At 37.9% G+C, this 26,887-nt stretch overlaps 2 protein-coding genes across 2 annotated transcripts in view; both read right to left on the bottom strand.

Annotated features, from left to right (window-relative positions):
* The window catches only part of LOC311295887 (uncharacterized protein), a 515,693-nt gene that overhangs the window by 277,142 nt on the left and 211,664 nt on the right, over positions 1–26,887 (bottom strand). The window lies entirely within an intron of this gene.
* The window catches only part of LOC311294772 (uncharacterized protein), a gene marked incomplete at its 3' end in the record, with an annotated part of 40,001 nt that overhangs the window by 4,287 nt on the left and 8,827 nt on the right, over positions 1–26,887 (bottom strand). Inside the window, exons 2-3 of the mRNA XM_084415801.1 lie at positions 6,772–7,092; positions 3,265–3,606 (exon numbers count right to left, since the gene is read on the bottom strand). Of these exons, the coding sequence (XP_084271927.1) occupies positions 3,265–3,606; positions 6,772–7,054 (625 nt within the window). The 5' untranslated portion in view covers positions 7,055–7,092. The remainder of the gene's footprint in view (positions 1–3,264; positions 3,607–6,771; positions 7,093–26,887) is intronic.

Here is a 26,887-nt window from a genome sequence, read left to right as displayed (position 1 = left end):
AATGCTTTATTACATTTTAAGCTCCTGCTTCTCTTAGAAACACACAGACATCAACAATCAGCACATGAATCTCAACAATGGTGACAATAAAAACTTTCATGTCGCAATGCATGCTGGGTTCCAGGATTGTATAAAACTCCCAGCATGCACTGCTGCATGAATAAATAAATACAAATAAATTATTGCCACCATTGATGAGAGACATATGCAGATTTTTGATATTTCTGTGTTTCTACAAGACATTGTAGCTCTGTTTCTTTTTTAGGCTGTGCATTATGTGTTAAAAACAAAAATCATGATTGTAATTTATTACTATGGTTTCACAGTGGTGGTAATATGACACTTTTGATACAGAATTAAAAACTGAAAGAGATTTAATGTATGAACAGGCTATACAACGATTTTTTCATCATAATCAGTATAACTGCAATCATTCACAAACTGTGTGTGCACAAGTGCAAAGACACTGATCATTCGGCCGGAGAAATACTAATATTATAAAGGGTCAGCATCCCAACTAAAGCAAACACTGATCTCCATCATGGTAACTTCAAACCAAACATTTTCAATTAAACATCTCGATAACAACTTCTGTAGATATATGACAGAAATAAAGTCATACTGGTTAATAATAAGTGTAATAATGTGTAATGGCTGGAAGTCAGTCTTAGTTCTTGTGTTTCTCTATTTTCTGTTCTTGTGTTCCTCTTTCCTTCAGTGATTCTGCTTGTTAACAGCAGGTGTTCATCACTAATGCTCAATATTCACTTATTTCACTTATTCACTTATTATTCAACATATTCACTTAATTATCTCACTGCAACACTGCGTCAATGTTACTTTTTACTCTTTGTAGTGTGGATTTTCCTGTGGGGTTGAAAGGGTTAACAGTGTAAGATAAAAAAGTCACACCCACAAAATGTATTTTAATAGTAATAAACTGTAAGTTATAAAACAGGTTTATACTGGCAACACTGTTGCCAGTAGTTTACTGTAAAATAATTTTTTTGGGTCACCGTTGTGCTGAAGAGTAGAGCCTGTGCTTCAGTCCAGGAGAAGATCTACACACATTGATGATACCCTGCATGTTGCTTTATTTAACAGGCGGTGACTGTGTAGTCAGTGGCGGATTTAGCAAATTGGGGGCCCAAGGCGAAAGTATGTATGGGGCCCCCCCATTCGATCTTTAAAAGAGAACGAAAAAATTTTTTACAGACTGTATGGTGGATAGGCAGGTAAAGCTATTCTACAGGGAAGTAAAGGTTGGAGAGGGGAAAAAAAAAAACTTTCCCTTTAAACCCTGCATACATTTCTTTACTCCAAAATGAAGATGGAAAGCAGAGAACACACAAAGTGTAGCACTACACAAACTAATAGTCACGATGGCACCCAACAGAGAATACGGTTTCAGATAACACCTGAAAAATCTTGCATCACAATAAGTGTATTGTGATATCAAAACATTTTAGTAACTAAACAGAAACATGGTACAATTTCTGGTAAGCTACGTTTTTTTGTTTTTTTTTGCTTGACACAAATTTCACGATTTCAATTCAATTCTTGTGATTTGATTCAATATTGACTCATTTGGATAAATATTAGGTAGGCTACGCAAGATAGGCTTTAATTTTTCTCAAGAAAAAAAAAAACTCACATAATGCTGTAAACATATAGAGCCTATCAGCTGGTAGTATTATTTAAGGTTAAAAATAATTCAAATTAAACATAATGCGTTTTTATTATAATAACAATTTTAATAACATAAGTAAAAAATATACTATATGTAATATATTATACATATTTAGCAAAATAATCTATAGCTCTTTTTTTCTAGCCAACTAACATGCTATAACATATATTATGGTCATTAAACGGCTTTCCTGAGGTAACGTAACGTTAAGTGACATAATTGTTCTCCAGCTGTTTTATTGACGTCTTTCCGCGGTTGAAAAACACTGATTGATCGATATTATGTATGAGGAATATACTTTTCGGTAAGTTGTACTGTATCTTTCAACATTGTTCATTCGTGTTTATTCACTATTAGCTAGAGATGATCGATTCGGTTCACCTGCCCCTAGGGATCTGTCACGTCACATTAACAAGCGCCAAAACAGTATTTATAGTAAGGGGGTAAGTAAGAGGGGCGAACTTGGGAGAGGTGATGTTGCATTTTGCTCCAAGCAAATCCACGTATATCCATGTGAGTGTGTTAACATTATTCTCACCTAGCGCCACTTCACAGCTAACGTTAAGTTAGCTGCTGCTGCTGCTGTAGCGGCATGTTCAACGCTTTGGACGTTGTTGTTCCAGTCTGTATCCCCAACAGTAGCCGTAAAAAAGTTTGTCATCTTTGGCAGCGTTGCCAAATACTTATCGGCGTCTTTTCGCTTTATTCTTTTATTTGAGCCGCTTGGGTAACTTCGTTTCATTTTCGCGTTTAGACCATAGACTGTAAAAAATAGGTTTAGACTCGTCTTGTTTCGTCTCTGTTTGTGTACTTCCCAGTCCTCCTGTCACTGCGTGTTTATCTTTCGCGCCGCGCACCGTTACGGACTAGTCCATTTCATTGTTAAAGTCGGGGGTGTATGTGTAGAGACGGATAACCATGAAGGCATGAACTGGACATTTTAACTACTACTTCAACGTTTCAACGTATTTCTTAAAAATATTAATAAAATTTACCATGCTTTTGAAGCGTTCATGATGATAAGGGGCTTTTTTTTTTTTTTTTGAGGTTGGTTGGGGGCCCCCCAACTACGACCGCTGGTAGGGGGCCCCAAGCAGCCGCCTACCTATGCCTCTATGTTAAGACCGCCACTGTGTGTAGTTGCTGATCCAATGGAAATATCTTTATGTGTGCGCAATAGTTTTTTAGCGGTCTCAAATGAAAGAAGTTCACAGTAATACTTTGCTCACGTTATTTATGCATTATAAATTTTAGTTAATACATTTAAATGACAGTTGGTCAATTTAAGACAGTCGGTTTCTGCAAGTGTAATTAGTTAACTTGAATTTTAATTTAGTGCATTTTTACAGAAACAAACTTTAGATTACAGTAAATAACTGTACAATTAACAGTATATTACTGGCAACAGTGTTGCCAGTATTTTACTGTAAAAAAACCCGGTAAGGTCTAACAGTGTTGGTAGTACCATCAAATAATAGCCTATAGCGATGTCATCAGGATACACCTTAACGGGGTGACCACGTCGTGGTCCACCAGAATTTATAGTTTACCCACCTCTTTTTTTACCACTACACCACTGGTAACAATGAATATATTGTATGAGGTCTGGTTGTTGCTGCTGCTGATATTCACTGCATAAAGTCCAGAGTCTGTGGTTTTGGAGTTTGTGATGTTCAGAGATCCAGTATGATCCAGTTTCAGTCTGTTTCTGAATCCGTCATCAGTATCTTCACATAATGTTTGGTTTTTAGCCCCTATTTCACATTTTGCTATGAATTTTCCTGAATTTCCAAACCTCCACACTATAAGCTTATCTCCCGGTTTTATCTTAACATTAGGCTGAAGAATGATCATATCTCCCACCATCACTGACTCGTTCTTTATTTCAACTTTACCAAGAGTAATGTTAAATGCCTCTAAAAGAAAAAGAAACAGATTCACAGAGAGAGATTATACATATTTGACATTGTTAGGAGCAGAACTATAAACTGAACTATACAAGAACTAGCTGGTTAGCGCTATCTCACGACCAATTCGTACGAATTCGACGAGTGATGGAAAATTGGCTAATTCGTACGAATTCGTACGACCTCACTCGTACGAATTTGAACAATTTTTCTAAACTCACGTGATGGGTAGGTTTAGGGGCGTGGTCAAGGGTAGGTCGTTCATATGAATTCATACGAATTGGGCAAATCGTCAAATATGTACAATTTAGGAAAAATCGTACTAATTCGTACGAGTGAGGTCGTATGAATTCGTACGAATTGCCGTGAGATCAGGCACGGATAGCTCTGCCTGCTGTTCCTACATAAAGGACCAGCCCGGTCTCATCCCAAAACGTCATGTACTGACGGGTCTTGACCATACGGCAACATACGACGAATAGGGTACCCCTAAAACGTCCATATGAGACGAAGACATAAGCGCACCAGCAGCGCCTCCTAGCGGTACCCTAATGCTGTGCTCACACCAAACGCGAATATGCGTCTGGCGCGAGTGATTTCAATGTTAAGTCAATGGTAAGACGCGTTTACGCGCGTCTGGAGGTCTTGCGGCGCGAATGAGGCGTTTAGCGCGGCGCGGTAGACGCGAATTCGCCTCATTCGCGCGTCTAGTTCGCGCGAATGACGCGAATTGATCGTCTGGCGCGTTTCGCGCGTTAGGCGCGAATTGTGCTTTTTGTGCATCACGCGTTTGACGCGAATTCGCGTCTGCCGCCCGAGTTGAAAAATCTGAACTTCTGCGTCAATTCGCGCCGCGTTAACCAATCAGGAGCCTGCCTGCTTGCTGCTGTCACGTGGTGAACTGACAGTTTAATGTTATTTTATGTTTGGCCTCAATAAATTATTATGTAATATGACTAAAATGCACAACAAAGCAAATCTTTCACATAAAAACTCGATTTCAATATGAGAGATAGCCTACTCATTTTGTATTGAATGCTATTTATTCCATATCTATTCTAGATTATATGAAACTTTATTAATCTAATGTAAAGACAACAAACACAATATAAAAACTTTTCAAAAAATCACAGGACAGGTTTCACTTTTGGAGGCTGGCTCCATTTATTATCAAAACAAAAATAAATGACAGATTAGGTGTGGGTGAGGGTGAACCTCGCGCCGGGCTGTACAGCGCGGGCTCGTCAGGCAGCGACCACTCGAGGCCGAGGCTTTATACGGCCTACGCTGTCCTCGTCAGCGTCCTCACCGTTAGGTCCACCAAGCTACCTCTTGAAGCAAATTGTGAAACTCCTGAAACCCTCCGGAGGGTTTGGTGGACCCGAGTACTGTGACGATGTCCTCTACGCAGCTGTTTCTGCTCTCCAGAGCGTACGAGCGGTGACTCTCTCGATTAATGCTATTGCTAATGCTCGATAAACATCTAAAAAAGATGGCCGCCAACAGGTTTCGAAACTTTCTCGCATTTGACGTGCGTGACGCACGTAAGCGTAAACGGCAGGCGCGAATTTTGGCGCATATTCGCGTTTGGTGTGAACACAGCATAACGCATACCTAAACCTACCCATAACCCGAATCGTCACATATGGACGTTTTAGGGGTACCCTATTCGTCGTATGTTGCCGTATAGAGCTGGTAAGTCCCGCCCCTTCCGTAAAATCCCGCTGGACCTCAAAGTTGAAAAACCGTCAATGCAAGTGAATGGGATAAAATAATTATTTTCTGATCCCGTTTGAATTGTGCCATGAATTGAACATATGTTGTCTGTGAATTTTTTATATAACTTTTCATGTTACGAGTTTGACAGTATATGGTATGATTCTTCGGCTAGCAGTTGTGGAAAAGACATAACGAGAAAGACTACATGTCGCCTATGTGACGTCACCCCATAAAGTTGACTTACCCGTGGTTTTCACCAACCTCAACGATTTTGTTCTCTCCCTGAAAGAAGGCGATGAAGTGCATCAAAGACACAGCCATGTTTAGCGGGATCCGTGAGCTAGTGTCCGTGTGCTAGTGGTGTTGACGTTTCAAACGCGTCGAAAGCAGCGAGAGTTGTAGTCCACAAAGTGCTCTCACACAAAGTCTAACCGTATCAAACTTCTACCCGCTAAATTCTAGCATTCTTTACACGAAAGGTTATATAAAAAATTCACAGACAACATATGTTCAATTCATGGCACAATTCAAACGGGATCAGAAAATAATTATTTTCTCCCATTCACTTGCATTGACGGTTTTTCAACTTTGAGGTCCAGCGGGGTTAGCGGAAGGGGCGGGACTTACCAGCTCTATGGTCAAGACCCATCAGTATGTGACGTTTTGGGGTGAGACTGTGTTAAAAGGACATACAAGGACATCAGTTTGACATACAAATCGAGTCAACTACTTTGACTGACCATGTGGCAACACAAGGATTGTTTACTGTTTGTATCGCTCTATCTGTCTGTGTTCAATTACAAATTCCTTATTCCACAGAACAAATTATCTTGCTTTGACCTTTTTTGGAGTTATAACTAGTGGTGAATTGAAACAAAAAAATATCAGGTCACATTGTGTGTTAAATATAAGTCAACCAATGTTCATTGCCTTGACATCACAATGTAGTTCTGAATATCAATCATGTGATCACCTGCAGCCCAATCACAGCTATGATGATATTCAAAACAACAGCATGTGATTGTCACAGTCTTTAAAATCTGAAGATGAGACAAGAAATCCCAAAATGAATGCTTTTTAATAAGAAAATAAGAAGATAATCTGTACGTAACAGCGTGTCAACACACAAACAATAACCGCGTAAACTGAGGAAACAAAGGAACTCAATATAACGAACTACAAGACTAACAGGTGTGGTGATCAAATTAATTGCCATAATAATTAGAGAAAGCGGGAAACTAGAACAAAGACCACAGGAAATATAGAAAAGCAACCTAAAAGTCCATGAAAATGAAAACAAACATAATTAAACAATCAAGATTTTTTATATTTATATGTAAGTCTGTTGAACACATCATAACTATATTTGCTGGCTCACATTTAAACTCAGTTTAATTTATAAAACAAAAACACATTTAAAAAAAATATTTTTGAAAAATAAAAAAGTATCCTCACCATAGACAGTAACACTGAATTTCATATCTGAGTTCCCATTGTTGTAGTCAATCTTGACTTTATACAGTCCAGTGTCATTGATTCTCATGTTCTTGATGGTCAGAGATCCATTCTGATACAGCAGCAGTCTGCCTTTAAATATCTCAGGGAGATGGGGATATGAGATATTCTTTCCATCAGTTTCAGCCATGACTGAACCATCATCTCCAAACCTCCACTTTATCTGATTAAATATCTGTATTTTATCAAGAACTGGGTATAGAGTGACAGATTCTCCCTCCATCACTGTCTTCACTTCATCTGCATCAACACCAAACACTCCTGCAGAACAAACAGAAACAGTTTCTCAGAGATTAAATTTATATAACCTAAGTAACACTGATGATCATGTTAGAGAACAGACATTTAGTCTTGTCTTATAAACAATGAATTATTCAGCTTTAAATAAAGAACTGACATTCTTCCTGCCAAACTAATGAGATAAATCTCATGTTAGTTAATCTACCAAATACATATGTGCTTTAATTATTTTATACATTCATTCATGCAGATGCTTTTATACAAAGCTGTAAAATGAGAAATACAATATGTGTAGGGCTGAGTGAATATGTGTAACTCTTTACTGCCCAAGTACAACAGCAATATCTTTAAAACTAGATGTACCGCATGGCGGTACAAAATATGACCGCCGCTCAGGCCTGCACTGGCTTTCCACAAAAATAAATGACGTGGAGCAATTTGGCTGTATTGCGTGTTTATGTATATACCTAAAATGTGTGTGTGTTTGTGTATGTGTGTGTCTGTGTGTGTGTGTGTGTGTGTGTCTGTGCGTGTATGTATGCGTGCGTACATGTGTGTGCGCGTGTGTGTTTGTGTGTGCGTGTCTGTGCATGTGGATTTGTATGTGTGTGTATGGGTGTGTGTCTGTGCGTGTGGATGTCAGTGTGTGTGCATGCTTGCGTTTGTTTGTATTCCTGCATGTGTGTGTGTGACAGTATCATCCTAAACCTGCAACCCTTCGCTCAACACCACCATCTACAGGCCGATGAGTGTACAGTCACTAAATGTGCACATAAATTAATTTATTTTATACCCCCCCCATGGATGAAATTATACGAAACTTAGCATACCCCCAGAGGATGTCAAGTTAATTATACATATGAAATATGGTGCAGGTCTGAACATCTCAACTGAAGATAGGGGCGATTAAAGCAGAATAATATTGCATTTTCATTTTTTATGGGAGGGGCCGCAAAGTTATATAAGTTATATATAAGTTATATATTATATATATATTATATAAGTTAAGTTATAGTTATTTAGGAAAAACTGCATTTTTTGGGTTTGGGGGGGCCCAGCGCGGGGTGGGGGGGGTTGGGGGGGGGTGGATGGTAGTGGCCCCCGGGGACCAAACGAATTTTTTCCGTAAAAGTCTAGTAGGGCTACATGCCCACCAAATTTCATGTTCCCCAGTGTTTCGGTGTCCCTGGTATCGTTGACAAAAAATTCAATAGATGACGAAAAAAAAAAAAATAACTTTGACAATCCCTATATGACCCCTATATGACCGCTTTCGCTAGCTATATTCAATAATTTACCGCTTCTCATTTGCTACATAAATCTACAACATTTTAATCAACATTAAATATTAGATGAAATTAGCGCAGAATTAACTTTGTGCTGCTGTCCGCAATCGCGTCATGCACCATCGGTGGTTAATAAAAGTGCTTAGCTGAATTTTTGTACCATCTAGTGGTTTAAAAGAGAATAAAGTCAAATGCGACTTTTCTCTAGTGTAGTGTGTCCGACTGTGTCCCGCAATTCTACAAACCAGATATAAACCCAAATAATTACGCCCCCTATAATGAAACTGATGCAAGCTCTGCAGACTTCAAAGTGTCGTTACAAAAGTGCGGACTCGTAGGAAGACCGCGAGTTCTTTGGTACAAATGAGTAGGAACCATTTGGGACAGTGCCAATATTGGGTGCTTCTGTCGGGTCCTGTAATAAGCCTGCATATCTCGGCTGCCACGTCATTAAACGTCTCTGAAGACCGTCTCAACTTGATGGATCCTTAGAAGGCAGCCTTCGTTTCATGCCTTTCTTTCAGCCTGTTTTGAAGGACACATCAGATGTATCCTTCGCAGCCTTAAATCACCCACAATCCTTTACATACATTTAAATTCATGAAAATAAACTGACGGAAAAACGAGTTGGTACTGAGCTTGTCTTAGTTTATTATGAAATGTAAGACAAAAATAATGTTTTCGGACATGAAAGCATAGATGTTTTGCTGTAAATTAATTACTAACACTAAACTGCCAATAATGTAAACCACTGGGAGACCAAAGACGCTTGTCATTCACTGTATTGCATTTATAGAAAACCAGTAAATAAAACGATTTGTAATGCAAAGTACTTTTCCTAAATTAAGTTTTGATAGTATTTTCGTGCGGTGACGGTGTGGGCGGGAACATGTGTGACGTGATCTGGACGAATGTCATCAATGTTATTTATTCGCCTACTAGGAATACTAAGGAACAATGAACAGAAATCGTACACTTACCCCAGGTTAGTAATAAAAAGAGAGCAGTCTTGAAAGTGTTCTTCATTGTTGCTGATTTCATCTGATATTGATGGATACTATTTATACTCGTTGTTGTTTATGAATAACACTAAAGACATCTGACGGTGAAGCTTAGGCACAGTTCAGTCTCCAGTGAAGCCCCTTTGTTTGGGGCCGTGTGTTGGTGTCAGGGTCACATAAACAAATGAAGCTTTGTCTAAGTCTGTCCAATCCTGTGTACGAATATGGAAAAACAAAGACATAGGCTACTATTCTATTCTATTACTATTCTAATACAGCTACTTGGTTCAACAAAATATATTATTTTAAAGATTATTGAGAGATTGTTAAGTCATTTGGTAAATTCCAATGGATAGCCTATTTGTTATCATATACTAACTTACTGCAAAAATTTTTAATTAAAATCAAGAGAGTTTAGAATTGTTATAAGCATGATTTACATACATTTAAGTTTCGTGTCAATAACAAAATTAAGGAAGTGTCTTATAAAATACTTCACAGAAATGATCATGCTTGGCATGTTTTGGAAAGCTTTAAGTTTAATATTTCATATACCTCTGTGAATATTGTTGACAATAAAAATGCAAATTTTTGCATCTGTTAAAGAAAGACTTCCCCATTTTTGGGAATCGATTTGTTGTTGTTTTTTTGGTAATAATAAACGTATTTGGATCACACCTGGTCTCGTGTGTCCTTTTACAGCATGTTGCATGACCCTTTTAAGGAGGGTTTTGATGATGAGATTTGTTTGAAGACCTGTCGACTGATTTTTATGTGAAGAACTCAGGACTGCTTTGCTGAGAAAATCAAAAGGAAGTAATGTTTTCCTGACAAAGACACACAGTGATGTGTCAGGGCCTTCCAACAGGAAAACACTGAAACATCACTGTATGGACGTTCCTGGTAAAGAGTCCCAAAGACTGCTCTGTCACCTCGCCTTAAATACCAGAATAAAAAGGGTTATGCAAATATTGATTAGAGTTGTTTGGCCAATCCATTCACCCCAGGGGGTAGCACCTGGTTTCTTGAGTAAAGAGATATCACCCAGAGAGGGGAACCGGATTCTCCAAAGTTCTCAATCTTTCTCATTAAACCAATGACTGCAATGAAATTAAGACCATTTTACCAATCACACTGAGACACTTAAAATGATACCAAACATGAAAAGGAAAAAACAACACATTCACAAGATACATGATATAGGTTATATAGACATTCTTAATGAACTTTCAGTGACTTGAGGAGGGAGAGGGGGAGAGAGAGGGGGATGCAGAGATAAGGAAGAAGAAATTGTTTGGACAGACAACGGCTGCGTTCGAAACCGCATACTCAATGAGTAGGTACTTAATTTCAATAAGTACTTACTTAACGAGCGCTAAAAGAGTAGGTACTTTATATCCAGATCTCGTTGAGTATGAATGCGAACCGGACATCTGCCATGTTGACGTTATCATGTGACCCACGACGCGTTATCACAAGCGCAACAACTTAAAAGATTTGAACGACACGTTTAATTAATCTATCTGTAAATATCTTGATATTGATTAAACTTGCTCATTTTGTGGTAATTTTGAAGAAACTGCTGCCCATTTATTTTGTGAATACATTTAGGGTTGATTTAAGTTTTTTATATTTAACCCTACTAATGTGACCCACCGTTTTATCCTTAACGATATTATTTATTTTTATTACGAAATCTCAAAATTGTCATCTCTTGAATATGTTGCTAATTTCTTTATTTTATATCCAAACATTTTCAACCACAAGCAAAGGTGGCAATTACTGCTTTGTTGTCCTCTTTTTCTTGTTGAATTTTAACTCTTTTCATCCCTCAGGCCTATAAATAACAAAAAATGCATTTAAAAAAAAGTATTATAATGAATTAAGAACATATATATTAAGATATTCAACCTTGTAGGTTATTTTTTCCTGTGTATAACATTTCACATTATGTATGCAAATATATATATATATATATTTGCATATATATATACCTCATAACATCAGTAACTTGACAGCTCTACCTAGAACGGTTTTCCTCAGCATTTGGAATGTCTGCACAAAGGGCAGCTGTGCGAAGATTCGCCTTTGGAGAAAACTGTTGATTTTATATGCAAAAAATTAATCTTTGGTAAAGTATCATTAATATGTCATATGAAATAGCTATGCATGAATACACTCTAGATGTGTATATAGTGAACATATCTGCATTTTCATTCAAACAATAAATAAAGCATTAATTAAATAATTATATTTTATTTACTGACAATGTTTTTTACAATAAATTAATAAAAGAATGAATCAAAGTCACCATCACACAATAAACAAATGCATATACAAGTCAACACATGAAACAAAGCTTTATTGAAACTACAATCATGTATGTAGGCTGAAGGCGCTGAGGTTGTTGCGTGATGTGTTGTGCTTCACAATCTGAGGCAATAAGAGCAGGTTGAGTGATCAAGGGTCTCGTAAGGGCTGGTGGAGTGATGGAAGGTCTCGTAAGGGCTGGTCTCGTAAGGGCAGGTGGAGTGATGGAGGGTCTCGTCCATGGCACCATCTACAGGATTCAGCTCTGGACTCTTCATCCTCAGTGCTCACACCAGCCTGCTGGCATTTCAGATCCTACAAAATGCACAAACATAACACAAAAGCAGTCATTTTAATCGCACAATTTCATTTGATTTCAGTATTATTTAGAAGACAAAAACGCTTTTTTTCACAAATGCCGCCATCATCTTTCCTTGCAGGTCCTGCTCCACCTCAAAAGATCTGCAGCAAATGCACAGAAATCAAGAATCAGAAAAGTGCTGTAATAGCTCTGTTTGAAATTACAATAATTAAAATAAACTACAACTTAATATTTAAATAAATTTTGTTATTCATTTCTGTAGTATACTCACTCAAAGCCTTCATGAGCCACTCTCCACCGGATAAACACACATCTGTTCATCTGTCCCTGTAACATCCAGACAAGATTCACGTTACCTCTGTGATTTATGAGCTCAACACTACATTTACATGTTGAGGTTGTTTTAACTTTTTATCCAACATAAATGTTCCTCAATTTATCAACTACTAATAGACAAATAAAATAGATAACTTATGTTTAGTTACTTTATTTGTTCTACATAATAGCACACATTCATCACTCAGATGTCTATTTCATGTTGTGATGTGCTCTTCTGCAATACTTATTTAAGATTTTCCTGTCAGATGTAAATAGATATTAAAAATAAGCGTATTTATGATGTATATGGTTTATGTAAATCCACGTTAGAGACGTAACTTACGTGTCCTTACTGGAGCTCCCCTGTTAGCTAACGTTTACATAATAAAACGTGTTTTTACATCAAAATCACTATACTATACTGTCTAACATCTTTACACCTTCAACAATTCATCAGTTTACTCTACAGTAGTTCAACACATGCAATTTTAACACAAGGAACCGTGTTTACTCACATTTGAAAGCACCCGTGCCGCTTATCTCTGCGATGTTTGATAATGACGTATCCTCTCGCGTGGCCTCCTGGGATAGAAGAGTATCCATCGGTTGAGCACTCAAAAATCTGGCCTGAAGCAGTAAGCCATCCGGGAACTTCTCGCCTACTCTTTTGTAAATACTGATGTTTCGAACGTACTGCTTCCTTCACATACTGTTTTCGCCTACTATATAGTAGGAAAGTAGGCATATTCGAACGCACTTAAGTCCGAATATCGCGATAATTAGTACGTCACCCAGGTCATTCTCGCCTACTCTTTTGGATTCGTACATACTTTTTTGCTCGCCTACTCTTTTTCCCATACTAAATAGTAGGGAAGTATGCGGTTTCGAACGCAGCCAACGTCCTGTGCTCTGTCTTTGCTATCTTCTGTCCGGGTGCATTTTATGGCTTTATTGCAGGGTGAGTTTTTGTCTTAGCAGGAAAATCAGTTCTTACACGTTTAGGTTCGCTCCCAAGAGAATAACAAACGGCTGGTCTTCATTTGATTAAAATCAGGCCAAAATGGCAGTCGGCCAATGTCGGCCATCGTTGAGCATCAACCAGTTTTTGCTGCGTTTTCCGCACCTTCATCACTAGTTACACATCATTGGGAGTATTTTGGTGGTTCAGCGTGTTGAACTTATTCATCATTATGCTGACCACTGTCTGCAACCACTGTCTCCATTCATTTCGGATTTAAGAGTGCTCTGTTTACCTGAGGAATCCATCTTGTTTCCTTCACACTAGAAGGAGTGCAAACCCCCACACCAAGCGGTTCTCCAAGGCCATTCATCTCCCGTCTTGACTTTGCACTTAAATTATATGTTTTCCAAACAAGTTGGAGGAGATCATATACTTTTGCTACCATTGGATTTTTGCGCTGCAGTTTGAGAACCACCAGCTCTAACGTATCCCCAAAAAATGGAGAACAATTGTATTAGAATTCAGCAAATCAGATGTGACACTACAGAGACAGTTCTCATAGGCATTGTGAATAAAAACCAAAGAATATTATGCCAGAAGATTCAGGGTTTTTTTTCCTGTAAAAAGTAGTGAGGTTACATTCTTTCCAAAGGAAAACATTAATCGATGTGGCATGCAGTTGGAATCATATGCTCTTCAACATTGCTCTGCAAAAGACCAATCACTCCACCATGTTTGCAGATGCACCACCTGCGCCGAATGCTATGCATGTTTCCGTCCAGTTAGGGGTGCCAAGGGAATCAAACGCAGCCTTTGTACCTTTGTTTATATTGTAGTATAACTATAGTTTATTTCATAACTTTCATACATTCCAGTTAGCAAATTCATACATTCCAGTTAACAATCTTTTGTTATTTCATAACAATCTTTTCATTATCACAGTACACTAAAAGAATGTTTTCCTTGTTCTTTGAAATAAAATCGTCTCGTCTTCATCGAGTCCAAAAGGGCCCACGTCACTCCTCTGTTCATCTCACTGCACTGGCTAACACTCGCTGCTCACATTAAGTTCAAGGCATTGACGCTTGCTTACAGATCTATCACAGGCTCAGCTCCCTCTTGCTTTCACTCACTCCTACGAGTCTACATCCCTACCAGAAGCCTACGGTCAACGAGCGACGTCTCGTGGTTCCATTACAGAGAGCCACAAAATCACTTTCCAGAACATTCTCATTCACGGTTCCATGCTGGTGGAATGCTCTCCCCACCCTCATTCGGAATGCAGAATCCCTGACAACATTCAAAAGACAGCAGGAAACCCATCTCTTCCGTGAGCACTTAACCTCATGAAAAAATAAAATAAAAAATATATTATTTACTTTCCTTTTTGGAAGCAATCCTTCCAGACGATGTGAAATAAGACCATTGTTAAGAGATGTCACATGGAAGTTTCTTGCCACTGGGGAGAGTTGATTGTCCTGGGAGAATGTTATATCTTGCACTAGTTATATGAATCATATTTCTGTTTTATAACGTTGCTCATTTATTCTCATAAGACTGTCGCTGTTGTGGTTTCACTGAAGCTGTGATCCGATTGGTCCATTCTGCTCTGGTGGGCATGTCCACAGTGGTCGTTCTGGTTTATGAATCCAGAACCAAAAGTCTTCGACAGAAAAGCAGCGTGCAGAACGCAGCAAACACTGAAACCTTATTAGAGCCACATCACAATATAATCCTTTGAATAAATATTGCAATGATTATTTAATTTTTCATTTACTATAAGGTTGATATTTCTGGTCTATTTCAAGCAGATCAATACCGCATGCACTTATTACCTAATGTTGAATGCTAATACATGTCTCTGTTGATACAGTGAACAGCTTGTTACACTTGTGGTCTTCCCGGGTCAAAATGACCCGCCTATAAAAAATAGCTTATAAATCACTCATTATACCATATTTTCACCCAATCTTAGATTCAATCTTTTTGTCCACTTGTTCTCTTTCAATTAAGACTGGTTTTATATTTCTATTTGCATCTGATTAATTGTAGGACTCATTTATTTGAGAGTAGGCATCTCAATTTTTGAGTAAAAAAAAAACATTATTTTTGAATAATTTTGGAAAAATAAAATAAAATCTGAAGAAAATTGGCACTGTTGATCACACTAGTCTACTTTCATTTTTCACCAGGAATTTTGTTTTGAAAAACTTTATTTTGTACAATATGGCACAGAGTTACACTTGTGGTGTTCCACTGGACCATTGAGGGCCATTGTTTCAATAGGCCATTGAAAGTGAATGGGAGAGATCACTGCAAACAATGAATGGAACAACACAAAATATGTATCATTTTAAACTTTAAAGCTTAGAATATCAGCTTTTTAATGCATCTAATCACTTTGATCAACTCCTAACGAGAGCTGAGTTATCACTCTAAAACTGAGTGTACCCCCCGCAGGCGCCACCTAGCTGCGAAATAAATAATCATAATATTTTTCAAAACTATTACCATGATCAACATAAAATAGGTGTCATTTGAAAACTTAGAGTCTGAAATTTACAATGAATGTAGCCAATTTGATAAATTCCTAAGTAGTGCTGAGTTATTTGCTGATAAATAGAAAAAAAAAATCATAATTTATAAACTACTTTTTTGTACTACATTCAGCAATATGTCAAATACATCATACAGCTCAGATACTCCTGTCATATGTCATTTGAAAGGTCTCAATGAGTAGAATACAGCAAGCATAATTGTTTTAGGATGTTTACTAAACTTGAGCGAGGTTTTTGTAAAAGAAGCCCTTCAAGAGACCCATTTTAGATGGGTCATTTTTTTTAGACACATTTCCTGTCGTAAGTTCATGAAACATGCTCAGATTGTGGAAAATGACACATCATTATTTACAGCAGATGTTTTAATTTACAATTAAAATTAGTCCAAAATCAACATAACCCACCACTCAGAACTAAAGATATTACTCATGGAGTTCTAACACAAAAAAATCCACAGACTCACATAGCCAAGCAAGGTAGCTTAGACTTGGCCTTTTTACTCGTATCTTCATAAAAAAATACATTGATCATGAAAAATGGCACAACGTTATTTACAACAGGAGCTCACGATTAAAAAGAGCCCAAACTCAATATATTCCATTAATCAGATCTAAAGATATTCCTCATGGCGTTCTAACTTTTCAGTCTCTCCCATTCACTTTCAATGGCCCATTGAAACAGTGGCCCTCAATGGCCCAGTGGAACACCACAAGTGTAACTCTGTGCCATTTTGTACAAAATAAAAGTTTTTCAAAACAAAATTCCTGGTGAAAAATTAAAGTAGACTAGTGTGATCAACAGTGCCATTTTTTCAAAAAGTATTCAAAAATATAATTTTTTTACTCAAAAAATGAGATCCCTACTGTCAAATAAATGAGGCCTATGATTAATCAGATGCAAATAGAAATATAAAACCAGTCCTAATTGAAAGAGAACAAGTTGACAAAAAGATTGAATCCAAGACTGGGTGAAAATATGGTATAAAGAGTGATTTATAAGCTATTTTTTATAGGCCGGTCATTTTGACCCGGGAAGACCACAAGTGTGACTATGTGCCATTTTTTACAAAATAAAAGTTTTTCAAAACAAAATTCCTGATGAAACATTAAAGTAGACTAGTGTGATCAACACTGCCAACTTTTTAAAATATTTTATTTAATATTTCCAAAATTATTCAAAAATATTCAAAAATAATGTTTTTTTTTACAAATAAAATGAGATGCCTACTCTCAGATAAATGAGGCCCACGATTAATCAGATGCAAATAGAAATATAAAACCAGTCCTTATTGAAAGAGAACAAGTTGACAAAAAGATTGAATCCAAGATTGGGTGAAAATATGGTATAATGAGTGATTTATAAGCTATTTTTATAGGCGGTCATTTTGACCCGGGAAGACCACAGGTGTTATGGGTTTTGAACACCACATGAGGGTTAAGTTAAAATCAGTCCATGAACAGTTTTGTATTGTTTGCTGCATGACTACTGCAATCTTTTCCCCCCTCACTTTATTTAGATGTTCTCCATATAAACAGAATACTTCATACAATTACAGCTATTAATACATAAATTGATTCATTGATCAATGTTTGATTGATACACATATGACTTCCATGTCTCTTGCTGATAAAAGGTCCATGCATCAAATCGCAACAGAACAAGGTTCATACAGAAGAAAATAACTTGGAAAGCATTCCACATGACATAAGAATAAAGGGAAGGAGAAAATAAAATAATATCAAAGGTACTAGATCAGCAACCATGACTATAGTAAAAGTATATATATATATAAAAAAAAACATTCAGCATGTGGTGTCTTTGTGTAGTTTTCACATGACTAATACAACATTGAGAATAACAGATCTCTATCTGCCCCACTGGCAGTAACATTATTGTTATTTAAAAAAGCAAAATCACTATACAGTATATTGCTTTTGTCTTTACATTTATTCATTTAGCAGACTATACAGAAAATTCTAGAGACACTACCAGTCCATCGAAAAGAAAATCATATATGAAAAGAAATTTATTTTAAGAGGTGGCTACCTAATATGCATTATGCATGTGGGTGTTTCCATTAAAAGCATGCAGCATTCTGAGAAGTCACACAACAAAACACTGAGTGTGAAAGGAGAAGGCGAGAAAAAGACTTGAGCAGCACTGTTACAAAAATATAGGCCAACGTGTTATTCAAAACGTTATATAAAAACATTATTCGGGCCAACAGTTTATATTCTAACCTGCTCATTGGTTGATCTTTATCTCTAATCACAACTATTTTAGTGCATATTAGTATTCAGGACTGTTGAACGCACAAGTTTCCTGACATACAGGCCTGCTGATCTTCAGATGTTCGGTCTGATCAAGTCTTTCATTGTCCTTCATTGTTTTAAGTCTGTATTTCTCTGCTTCCCACAAACCATAATGACCAACTAAACTAAAACATTGATTGCATCAATCAACCAACAATGAAAATGACTCTCTTTTGCAGTATTTTGAGTTTGTATTTTATTTTATGTGTTTTGATGTGATTCATTTAGGAAAAGGTAAAAGGTCCTTATCAGCAGTTTATAATCCATCTACATGTCAGAATCTTTGTTAAACTTCAGAATCAGTCATTTTAACTTATTAATGGTGTACAGATGTTTCTTCTCTCCCAAAGACCCTGCTAGAGCGCCAGCTAGAGACTAAACATGGAAAAACAACACTGTCAAAGGCCTTAGAACCAGGGGGGCAGCGTTCCATATTATTTTGAAGGTACCCCCGGGCGCCTCCATTGGCTAGCGAACCATCACCTGCTGTTAGCATCCCATTGACTCCCATTCATTTTGGCGTCACTTTGACAGAGAATAACTTTACATCTGAGGCGTTTAAAGACTCCATTTGTCCATTATTTATTTCTAAAGAAACACGACAATGTATAAAAGGCTCCATTACCTTGTAGCTTATGTTATGGCCCCGTAGAAGCAGTTTTTGTAAAAGTAGGCTAACGATTGCGTCATAGCCACGCGACTCTCTGTCGCACAGTAGATAATTACCGTATGGACAGGTGGAGAAGCTCGCGCGCAATCGGGGAGATGTGGAGGCAAAATGGCAAAATAATTAATCAGAATACTTAGCAAAAGTTTCTCCTGCTGCTATCTCATGGACAACTCCTACTCACACTCTCCGTCTCTGCAAGATTCGGAAGGGAATGATTGAGATTTCGCTTGGCACAGCTACTGGAAGACAGACGGTTTGCTCACGTCACATCTACGTCGTCAAGCTCAGTTTGAGTCTGCGCAGTACGCTCGACCATCAGGAAGTTAGTGCTTCTATTTGGCTTCACTTGTCTCCATTGAATCCAATGGGGTCGCTGTGTCCAGTTTACAGGGTTCCCACAGGTCATGGAATTTCTGGAATGTCATGGAATTTGAAAAGGTCTATTCCAGACATTGAAAGTCAGGGAATTTTATATATTTTTTGTCCAAGTCATGGAATATCAGGGAATTTAGTTTGTTGCTTTAAATTTTAGTTTCCATTTATCAAAATGTAATTTTTCTATAACGATTTTTTTATCGCGCTGTTTCACACATCTTTCTACGGAGCCCCTGAGGGGACCTTTGCAAAAATAATAATACGAACTTTGATTTGATAGTCTGCTATATATATTTGCTTCTCATTTATTAAATACAGGCAATTGGTTGATGAAAAATATATTAAAATTAAGATACAATTTATAGAAAACGAAATTCACTTTAAAGAAAGGCTTTCTACAAAACAGAACAGCTCGGTGCTCCGCAAAACAACAGCCTGTTTTGCCGTTCATTATAGGTCATGGAAATTCATCTTTTTAGTCAGTGAAAGTCAGGGAAAAGTCAGTGAATTTGACATTTGGTTTAGAGTGGGAACCCTGAGTTTATATACTGTCTTTGCTTAGAACTGATAGGTAGAATCCTTTTGAATAATCTTTAGGTTATATTAATTATTAAATATTTCCATGATCTGTCAAAATGTTTTCGTAAATTAGTAATGTAATCACAGCTTGATACAGTTTTTCGATTTAGATTCTGATTTGCTCTTAATCTTACGGTGAAAACCTCTGTCAGTGTAATATTGAGTGATCTGGGGCCATATTCACAAAACATCTGAAATAAAAATAGATATAATTTATTTCTGGGGAGAATGACTTGAAGTTTGATGGAATGGTCACAAAACTCAAAACACTACATAGGACATATCTATCATTATTTGTCCCTGTACTAGTTTTATTTATTCATTTATTTACTCCAATTTAAGGCCCTAACCCTAGTAAAAACATTCATAGGGGAACTTGAATTTTTGCCAGTGCCAAATTTTAGTGCCACCTTCTTGCCCATATCTATAAGCTGATAACCACTGATAACGCCCATTCAATCGAGTGATAACGTTCGAATCGGGTGGCAATTTTGTCACCTCATCTGACATCATGATGCAGTAGAATCACATTTAGTCTCTTGTACATTATGTCAGTTGTTCCTGGAGGACCACCAGCACCGCGCAGTTTACTGAAGAAGAATCGTTAGCAAGATTTTTATGTTGTAGTTTGTAAATTATTCTGAATATTAAGGTTAAAGGGTTTGTTCACCACAAAATGAAAATTATGTCATCGTTTACTCATCCTCATGTAATTCCGAACCTGAAAGACTTCCGTTCATCTTCAAAACATAAATGAAGATATTTTTAATAAAATCTGAGCGATTTCTGTCGCTCCGTTTTACGCAACTACAACTTTGAAGCTCGAAAAAAATCATCAAGAGATTGTAAATCTAATGCACATATGAATGGAGCGGTTTAGTCCAGGTTTTCTGGAGAGACGCGATCACTTTATATGAGGTAAAGATAAAACTGGTCACTGGTTCTTGCTGAAGCTCAAACGTGCTGCGTAACACGAGAACGAACCTCATTGGTTCTTGCTGAAGCTCAAACGTGCTGCGTAACACGAGAACGAACCTCATTGGTTCTCAAGCTCAAACGTGCTGCGTAACACGAGAATGAACCTCATTGGTTCTTGCTGAAGCTCCATCATGCTGCGTAACATGAGAATGAACCTCATTGGTTCTTGCTGAAGCTCAAACGTGCTGCGTAACATGAGAATGAATCTCATTGGTTCTTGCTGAAGCTCCATCATGCTGCGTAACATGAGAATGAACCTCATTGGTTCTTGCTGAAGCTCCATCATGCTGCGTAACACGAGAACGAACCTCATTGGTTCTTGCTGAAGCTCAAACGTGCTGCGTAACACGAGAATGAACCTCATTGGTTCTTGCTGAAGCTCAAACGTGCTGCGTAACACGAGAACGAACCTCATTGGGTCTTGCTGAAGCTCAAATGTGCTGCGTAACACGAGAACGAACCTCATTGGTTCTCAAGCTCAAACGTGCTGCGTAACATGAGAACGAACCTCATTGGTTCTTGCTGAAGCTCAAACGTGCTGCGTAACACGAGAACGAACCTCATTGGTTCTTGCTGAAGCTCAAACGTGCTGTGTAACACGAGAACGAACCTCATTGGTTCTCAAGCTCAAACGTGCTGCGTAAAGCCAGGTGCACACTGTGCGATTTATAATAGTCCTTTACGATTGTTGCTTGTCAGACTGTGCAAACATGATCATAGCTGTAAGCCGTGTTACACTGTTCGATCTCAGTTGTCATTGATGTCAGACTATGCGGCAGTCAAGATGAGTTAAAAACTGATCCACGCAAGAAAACTTGTCCGGAGTTTTACACCATCAATCAATGAAGCGTTCTGTGACTTGAGCTGGGTTACACGCCGGATTGAAATGCTGGCTACAAAGACATTTCTAACGTTAATTTTGGTCATGGCTTGTTATGAAAACGAAGACAATTTGACGGTCGTCGTTGGAGAAGTCACACTGCAAGACTGTGAGCCAAATCTTCTGAAACTGCCATAATTTCGTCTGAGGTAAAATTTGAGCGCAACGGTCTTATATCGGCTGACGGTGAACATGTCAAACTAACAATCAAAGACTACAGATTTTAGCCTAGGATCAGAGGAATCTTTTAGGATATACAAAATTTGTCTCAGTCTGCCAAATCGTGGTAAAAATTGCACAGTGTGTGCACCCGGCTTTACACAAGAATGAACCTCTATGTTTGCTGCGGTTTGAGTCCGAGTGCGATTGTTGCCGGTTGACCGCTGCGAGCATTGTTCTGGTCTTCAGTTCTAAATATGTCTAGGTGAGAAGTCGTTCAGACTCTGAAAGGAGGAGCATAGAGATATGTATTCACACTGAGCACAGACTGGCTGTGGCTGCATGCTTACCTTCAGATCATCTGCATTACAAGTTTTCAGTCGTGTCAGGACTCGTTTGATATAACATTTCTGTTGTGATTCTTTTAAAAGTCACCTTGTCAGAATTTAAGTCTTGTTATTTGAAACGTTTCTGATGTTCAAACCGCTGAAGAAAATGATTCACACAATTTTCTTCCATTTGTGCCTATGGTGTTTAGATGGTAAGTTAGAAGTGTTTATGTTGTCAATTTGAACAGAATCAGTGGAAAGATTTAGCATGTGCTGGTAATCAATCAGTCTGCTTCAAAACTCAAGTTAGCAAGAAAAAGTATTTACCTTGATCTTATAATTTTATGAAAATGTGAACTTATTACAATTATGCATTTCATTAGGTGTGTTAAGTGTTGATGCAGTGAAGACAGTGTCAGTGACGGAGGGAGATTCTGTCACTCTAAACACTGATGCTGCCGAAATACAGAGAGATAAGGTGATCGAGTGGAGGTTTGGACACAACGAAATTCTCATAGCTCGAATTAACAGACAGAACAATGAGAGAACGCTTTATAATGGTAGTGCTGATGGGAAATTCAGAGACAGACTGAAACTGGATGAGAAGACTGGATCTCTGACCATCACAAACACCAGAACCTCAGACACTGGACTTTATAAAGTAACTAGCAGCAGAACAGAGACACCGCTCAACACATTCAATCTTACTGTCTATGGTGAGTATCCCCTGCTCGGTATATATATAAATATATATCATAAATCAATAATTAATCATGATTATTCTGATTATGTAATGATATGATTTTGTTATTCATTTGTGCAAATTTTTTATTAAGTATAGCCTGTTTGTTGTATACATTTGTGTAATCAACATTTTACAACACGTGTTTCTTTTAATGATTTAACACAAATCGTGTAGAAACGTTTCTATTTCACTCTTGGTTGCTCCCGTTAGGGATTATCACAACGGATCATCCATATGTTTATTTGCCACCGGTTTTACCCCGGATAAATCTCATAAAAGCATTATCTTTTCAAATCACAAACATATGTCAGTGGATATAGAAGTATTTTACACTGTGATTCGTACCCGAAGCTGAGAGAGATCATATTAGCATACATCATATAGCCTAACGTGTTGTCACTAGTCTTCTGTACTGTGTGAAGTCTCTCGTGGACGTTGACGTGAATGTCACTGACACGAAACTCGCTCTTCATTTGCATGGAGTTTAACTTTTTTTCAATGGCAACATCTGATCTTCGTCCCAAATCGTCTATTCATATTATGCCCTAAACATAGTCTTCGTGTGAAGAAAAGTGCAGACTTTAGTGCAGAAGCATCTCTATTCTGTCGCTTTCGAGGATGTCGCATGTGTGGACGCTTTAACCTAATTTAATTTATTCAGTAGTTTTTCAGAAATGTTTTTCCGTTCCTGTCATAGCAAGATTCTTTACACAATGTCCTTCATCATCACACCAGAATTGTTCATGGCTGTGTTCAGTGATGTGACAGTCATGTGACTCTCTACTGGTACAAGGGATAAGCTAGCGATTTTACGGGGTCGAGACAAAGTGGGGATATGGGGTGTTTCTGCTAGTAAGGCTGCATATCTCGGCTGCTATGTTATTAAGTGCCACTGAAGGCCTTCTCAATTTGAAGGATCCTTGGAAGGCTGCCTTTGTTTTTCATTCTTCATTCAGCTCACTTTGAAGGATGCATCATGTGTCATTCCGTCACCCACAATCCTTTGCGCACATTCCAATTCACAAAAAAGAACAGATGGGAAAAAAGTTGGCACTGAGCTTGTCTGAGTTCATTATGAAAAGTAAGACAAAAATGTTTTCGAACATGAAGGCATACATGTTATCTTTTGTCTTGGTGGAAATTAATAACTTAACACTAAACTGATATACCGTAATACCGTAAACTGATGTACCATAGTATTACACTGACAAACCAACAATCACAGCAATAATGAGAATCACATGATTAATCAAAGCTCATCACAAGTAGTTCTTCCACAAGAAAGTTAATATTATAGTATAGAAGGTGCACAGTGTCTTTCACACAAACATTAAAGGGATAGTTCACTTTAGTTCATTTTTGATATGTTTTAGCTTACCTCAAGGGCATCCAAGATGTAGGTGTCTTTGTTTCCGCAGTAGTTTCAATTTTGATATTTTTAGGTCAAACCGTTCTTGTCTGTCAGTCATATAATGCAGGTCGATGATCACTGTCTCAAAACACAAGCACAGAGTCCAAATTAAAACAATTCCCCATCGTCCAAATGAAACAATTCCCCATCATAAGTACACATTGATGGCCTAAGACACGAAACGAGCGGTTTGTGTGAGAAAACGAACAGTATTTATATCGTTGTTATCGCTTGAAAACAGCACACGTCCAAATGATCTGACGGCGCGGGCGGGTATAGATGTATACATAGATGTCGCCTTGGCTACAGTTTCGTTCCAATGAACTGCAGTAGCGAAGGCGACATCTAGTGTATACATCTATACCCTAGATATAGATATACACTAGATGTCGCTTGGCTACGGTTTCGTTCCAATGAACTGCAGTAGCCAAGGCGACATCTATGTATACATCTATATCCGCCCGCGCCGTCAGATCATTTGGACGTGTGCTGTTTTCAAGATATAACAACGATATAAATACTGTTCGTTTTCTCACACAAACTGCTCGTTTCGTGTCTTGGGCCATCAATGTGTACTTACGATGGGGAATTGTTTCATTTGGACGATGGGGAATTGTTTTAATTTGGACTCTGTGCTTGTGTTTTGAGCCAGTGACCACAGACCTGCATTATATGACTGACAGACAAGAACGGTTTGACCTAAATATATCAAAATTGAAACTACTGCGGGAACAAAGACACCTACATCTTGGATGCCCTTGAGGTAAGCTAAAACATATCAAAAATTTATTTCAAAGTGAACTATCCCTTTAAACACCATTAAACACTGAGAGCAGCACACTTATTGTTCTTCTTAAGTTTTCTTCTTCTTGTTATTATTCCCGGGAGAAAAATTTTGGCCAGCTCCTGCGTCTAGGCCCTTTGAGACAGAAACACCACTCCAACGTACGGTCAGTACCGGTGTAAGTTGCTCGCGAAGATGACATCACGAGTCCATGTCGTTTGTCCGCCATAGTGGATTGAACAGAAAGCGAAACTAAATTTTCACAGCCTCACAAAAGTTACTAGAAGGATTTTTGATTTTCAGAAGCGTTTGCCCGTCACAGCCAAACGAAATCGGCGGCGTAATCTTGTTCATCTTAAAAATGTAAGCAGTTTATGAACTGATTCTATTTATATTTAGTCTTTTTGTTTTTCTCAGCAAGAAAGCTAATCAGTGTCTACAGCATGGAATAACATTTGTGAATGTCATTCATAAACATTATTAAACTGAAGTTGTGGGAATGCCTACTTGTGGTCTTACCGCCATGTTCCGGGCGTGACGAAAGGTAGGGGCGTGTAGAAAGCTATCATTGGTCGCAAAAGCTGTCTGTCCAGGTGTGTGTCAGGGTTAGGGGTTAGTTTCTGTGGAAAAGTTGTTGGCAGGGTAAACGCAGTATTAGACGAGGGCACTTTGTTGGTGAATGTGCGGACACTTTAATCGAATTTAATTATTCTGTACTGTTTTCCAGCTCCTCTTCCCAGACACTTTACACGATGTCCTTCATCATCAAAGCAGAATTGTTCACTGCTGTGTTCAGTGTTGAATGCGAGTCATGTGACTCTCTCCTGGTACAAAGGAAACAGTTTATTGTCCAGTCTCTCTCTACCTCTGGATATGGAATATCAGGATAAAAACATCTACAGCTGTGTGCAGACGCAACATCTTAACAAAAGTGAGTGTTCAGAAAGGCCTACGTCATCTGTGATATTAGTGACTAGCCAATATATTAGGTGCGTTCATCCCATACAAGATTACGATTTATACAAAGTATTTACGTGCTCATAGAACTAGACTGTAAGAAATTATGTTCTGTTCCCAAAAACTTCCACTCCAATATATATATATGTATATCAAAATGTTCCTTCACTTAAAAGAGTTTAATTATCATATAGAGAAAATTACATTCAGTCTCAGTAATAAGTAAATAATAGTATCACAGAGGGCAACCAACAACCATCTTGATTAAAGGGACTTCAAACAATCTTATCACTTTAACCTTTGACTGTTCTTATTTGAAAGAATAACATAGAACCTTCTGTGGGACACTAGGGACCATGGGGTGTCTCAATTTCATTAACATACAGACCACAGCTGTTGCAAGAAGAGCAACTTCATTTACATTAAGACCAGGATAAAAGGTTTAGGATTATGTAGGTTTGGGGTTCATTCTGACGCCGGTGAACCCAAGGTGCTTTGTGTGCCTTGCCACTGCTATGCTGTAATAAACTTCATTTTTGAGATCTTCGACGTCCACATCATTTTTTCTTACATTGGCGAGCCAGACCCAGTCGACGGATTTCCAACAAAAAAGGGAAAAGGTAAGAAAAAGCTGTTTTCTTTCATTTATGCTGTTTTTGTCAAGGAATTCCTCGTTTTAAAACAATCTAGAAAAGAAAAATTAAGGACAGAAGAGATCGCATGTGGTTTATTCAGTATTAGCAGGAGGAGTTTTAAGCCTATTCCGTACAATTTTGTTTAAGATTCTAACGTAACTGAATAAGCCCGAAGCAGTGTGGTGGCAGAGTTGTATTGGAATTGTTGTTTCTAAAGTAATTGAAACAAAGTGCTTAAAGTGTAAG

This window comes from Rutilus rutilus, assembly GCF_951802725.1.
Source record: "Rutilus rutilus genome assembly, chromosome: 8".
Lineage (NCBI taxonomy): Eukaryota > Metazoa > Chordata > Actinopteri > Cypriniformes > Leuciscidae > Rutilus > Rutilus rutilus.
The sequence above is the reverse complement of the archived record's forward strand: the minus strand, read 5'-3'. Positions and strand labels throughout refer to the sequence as shown.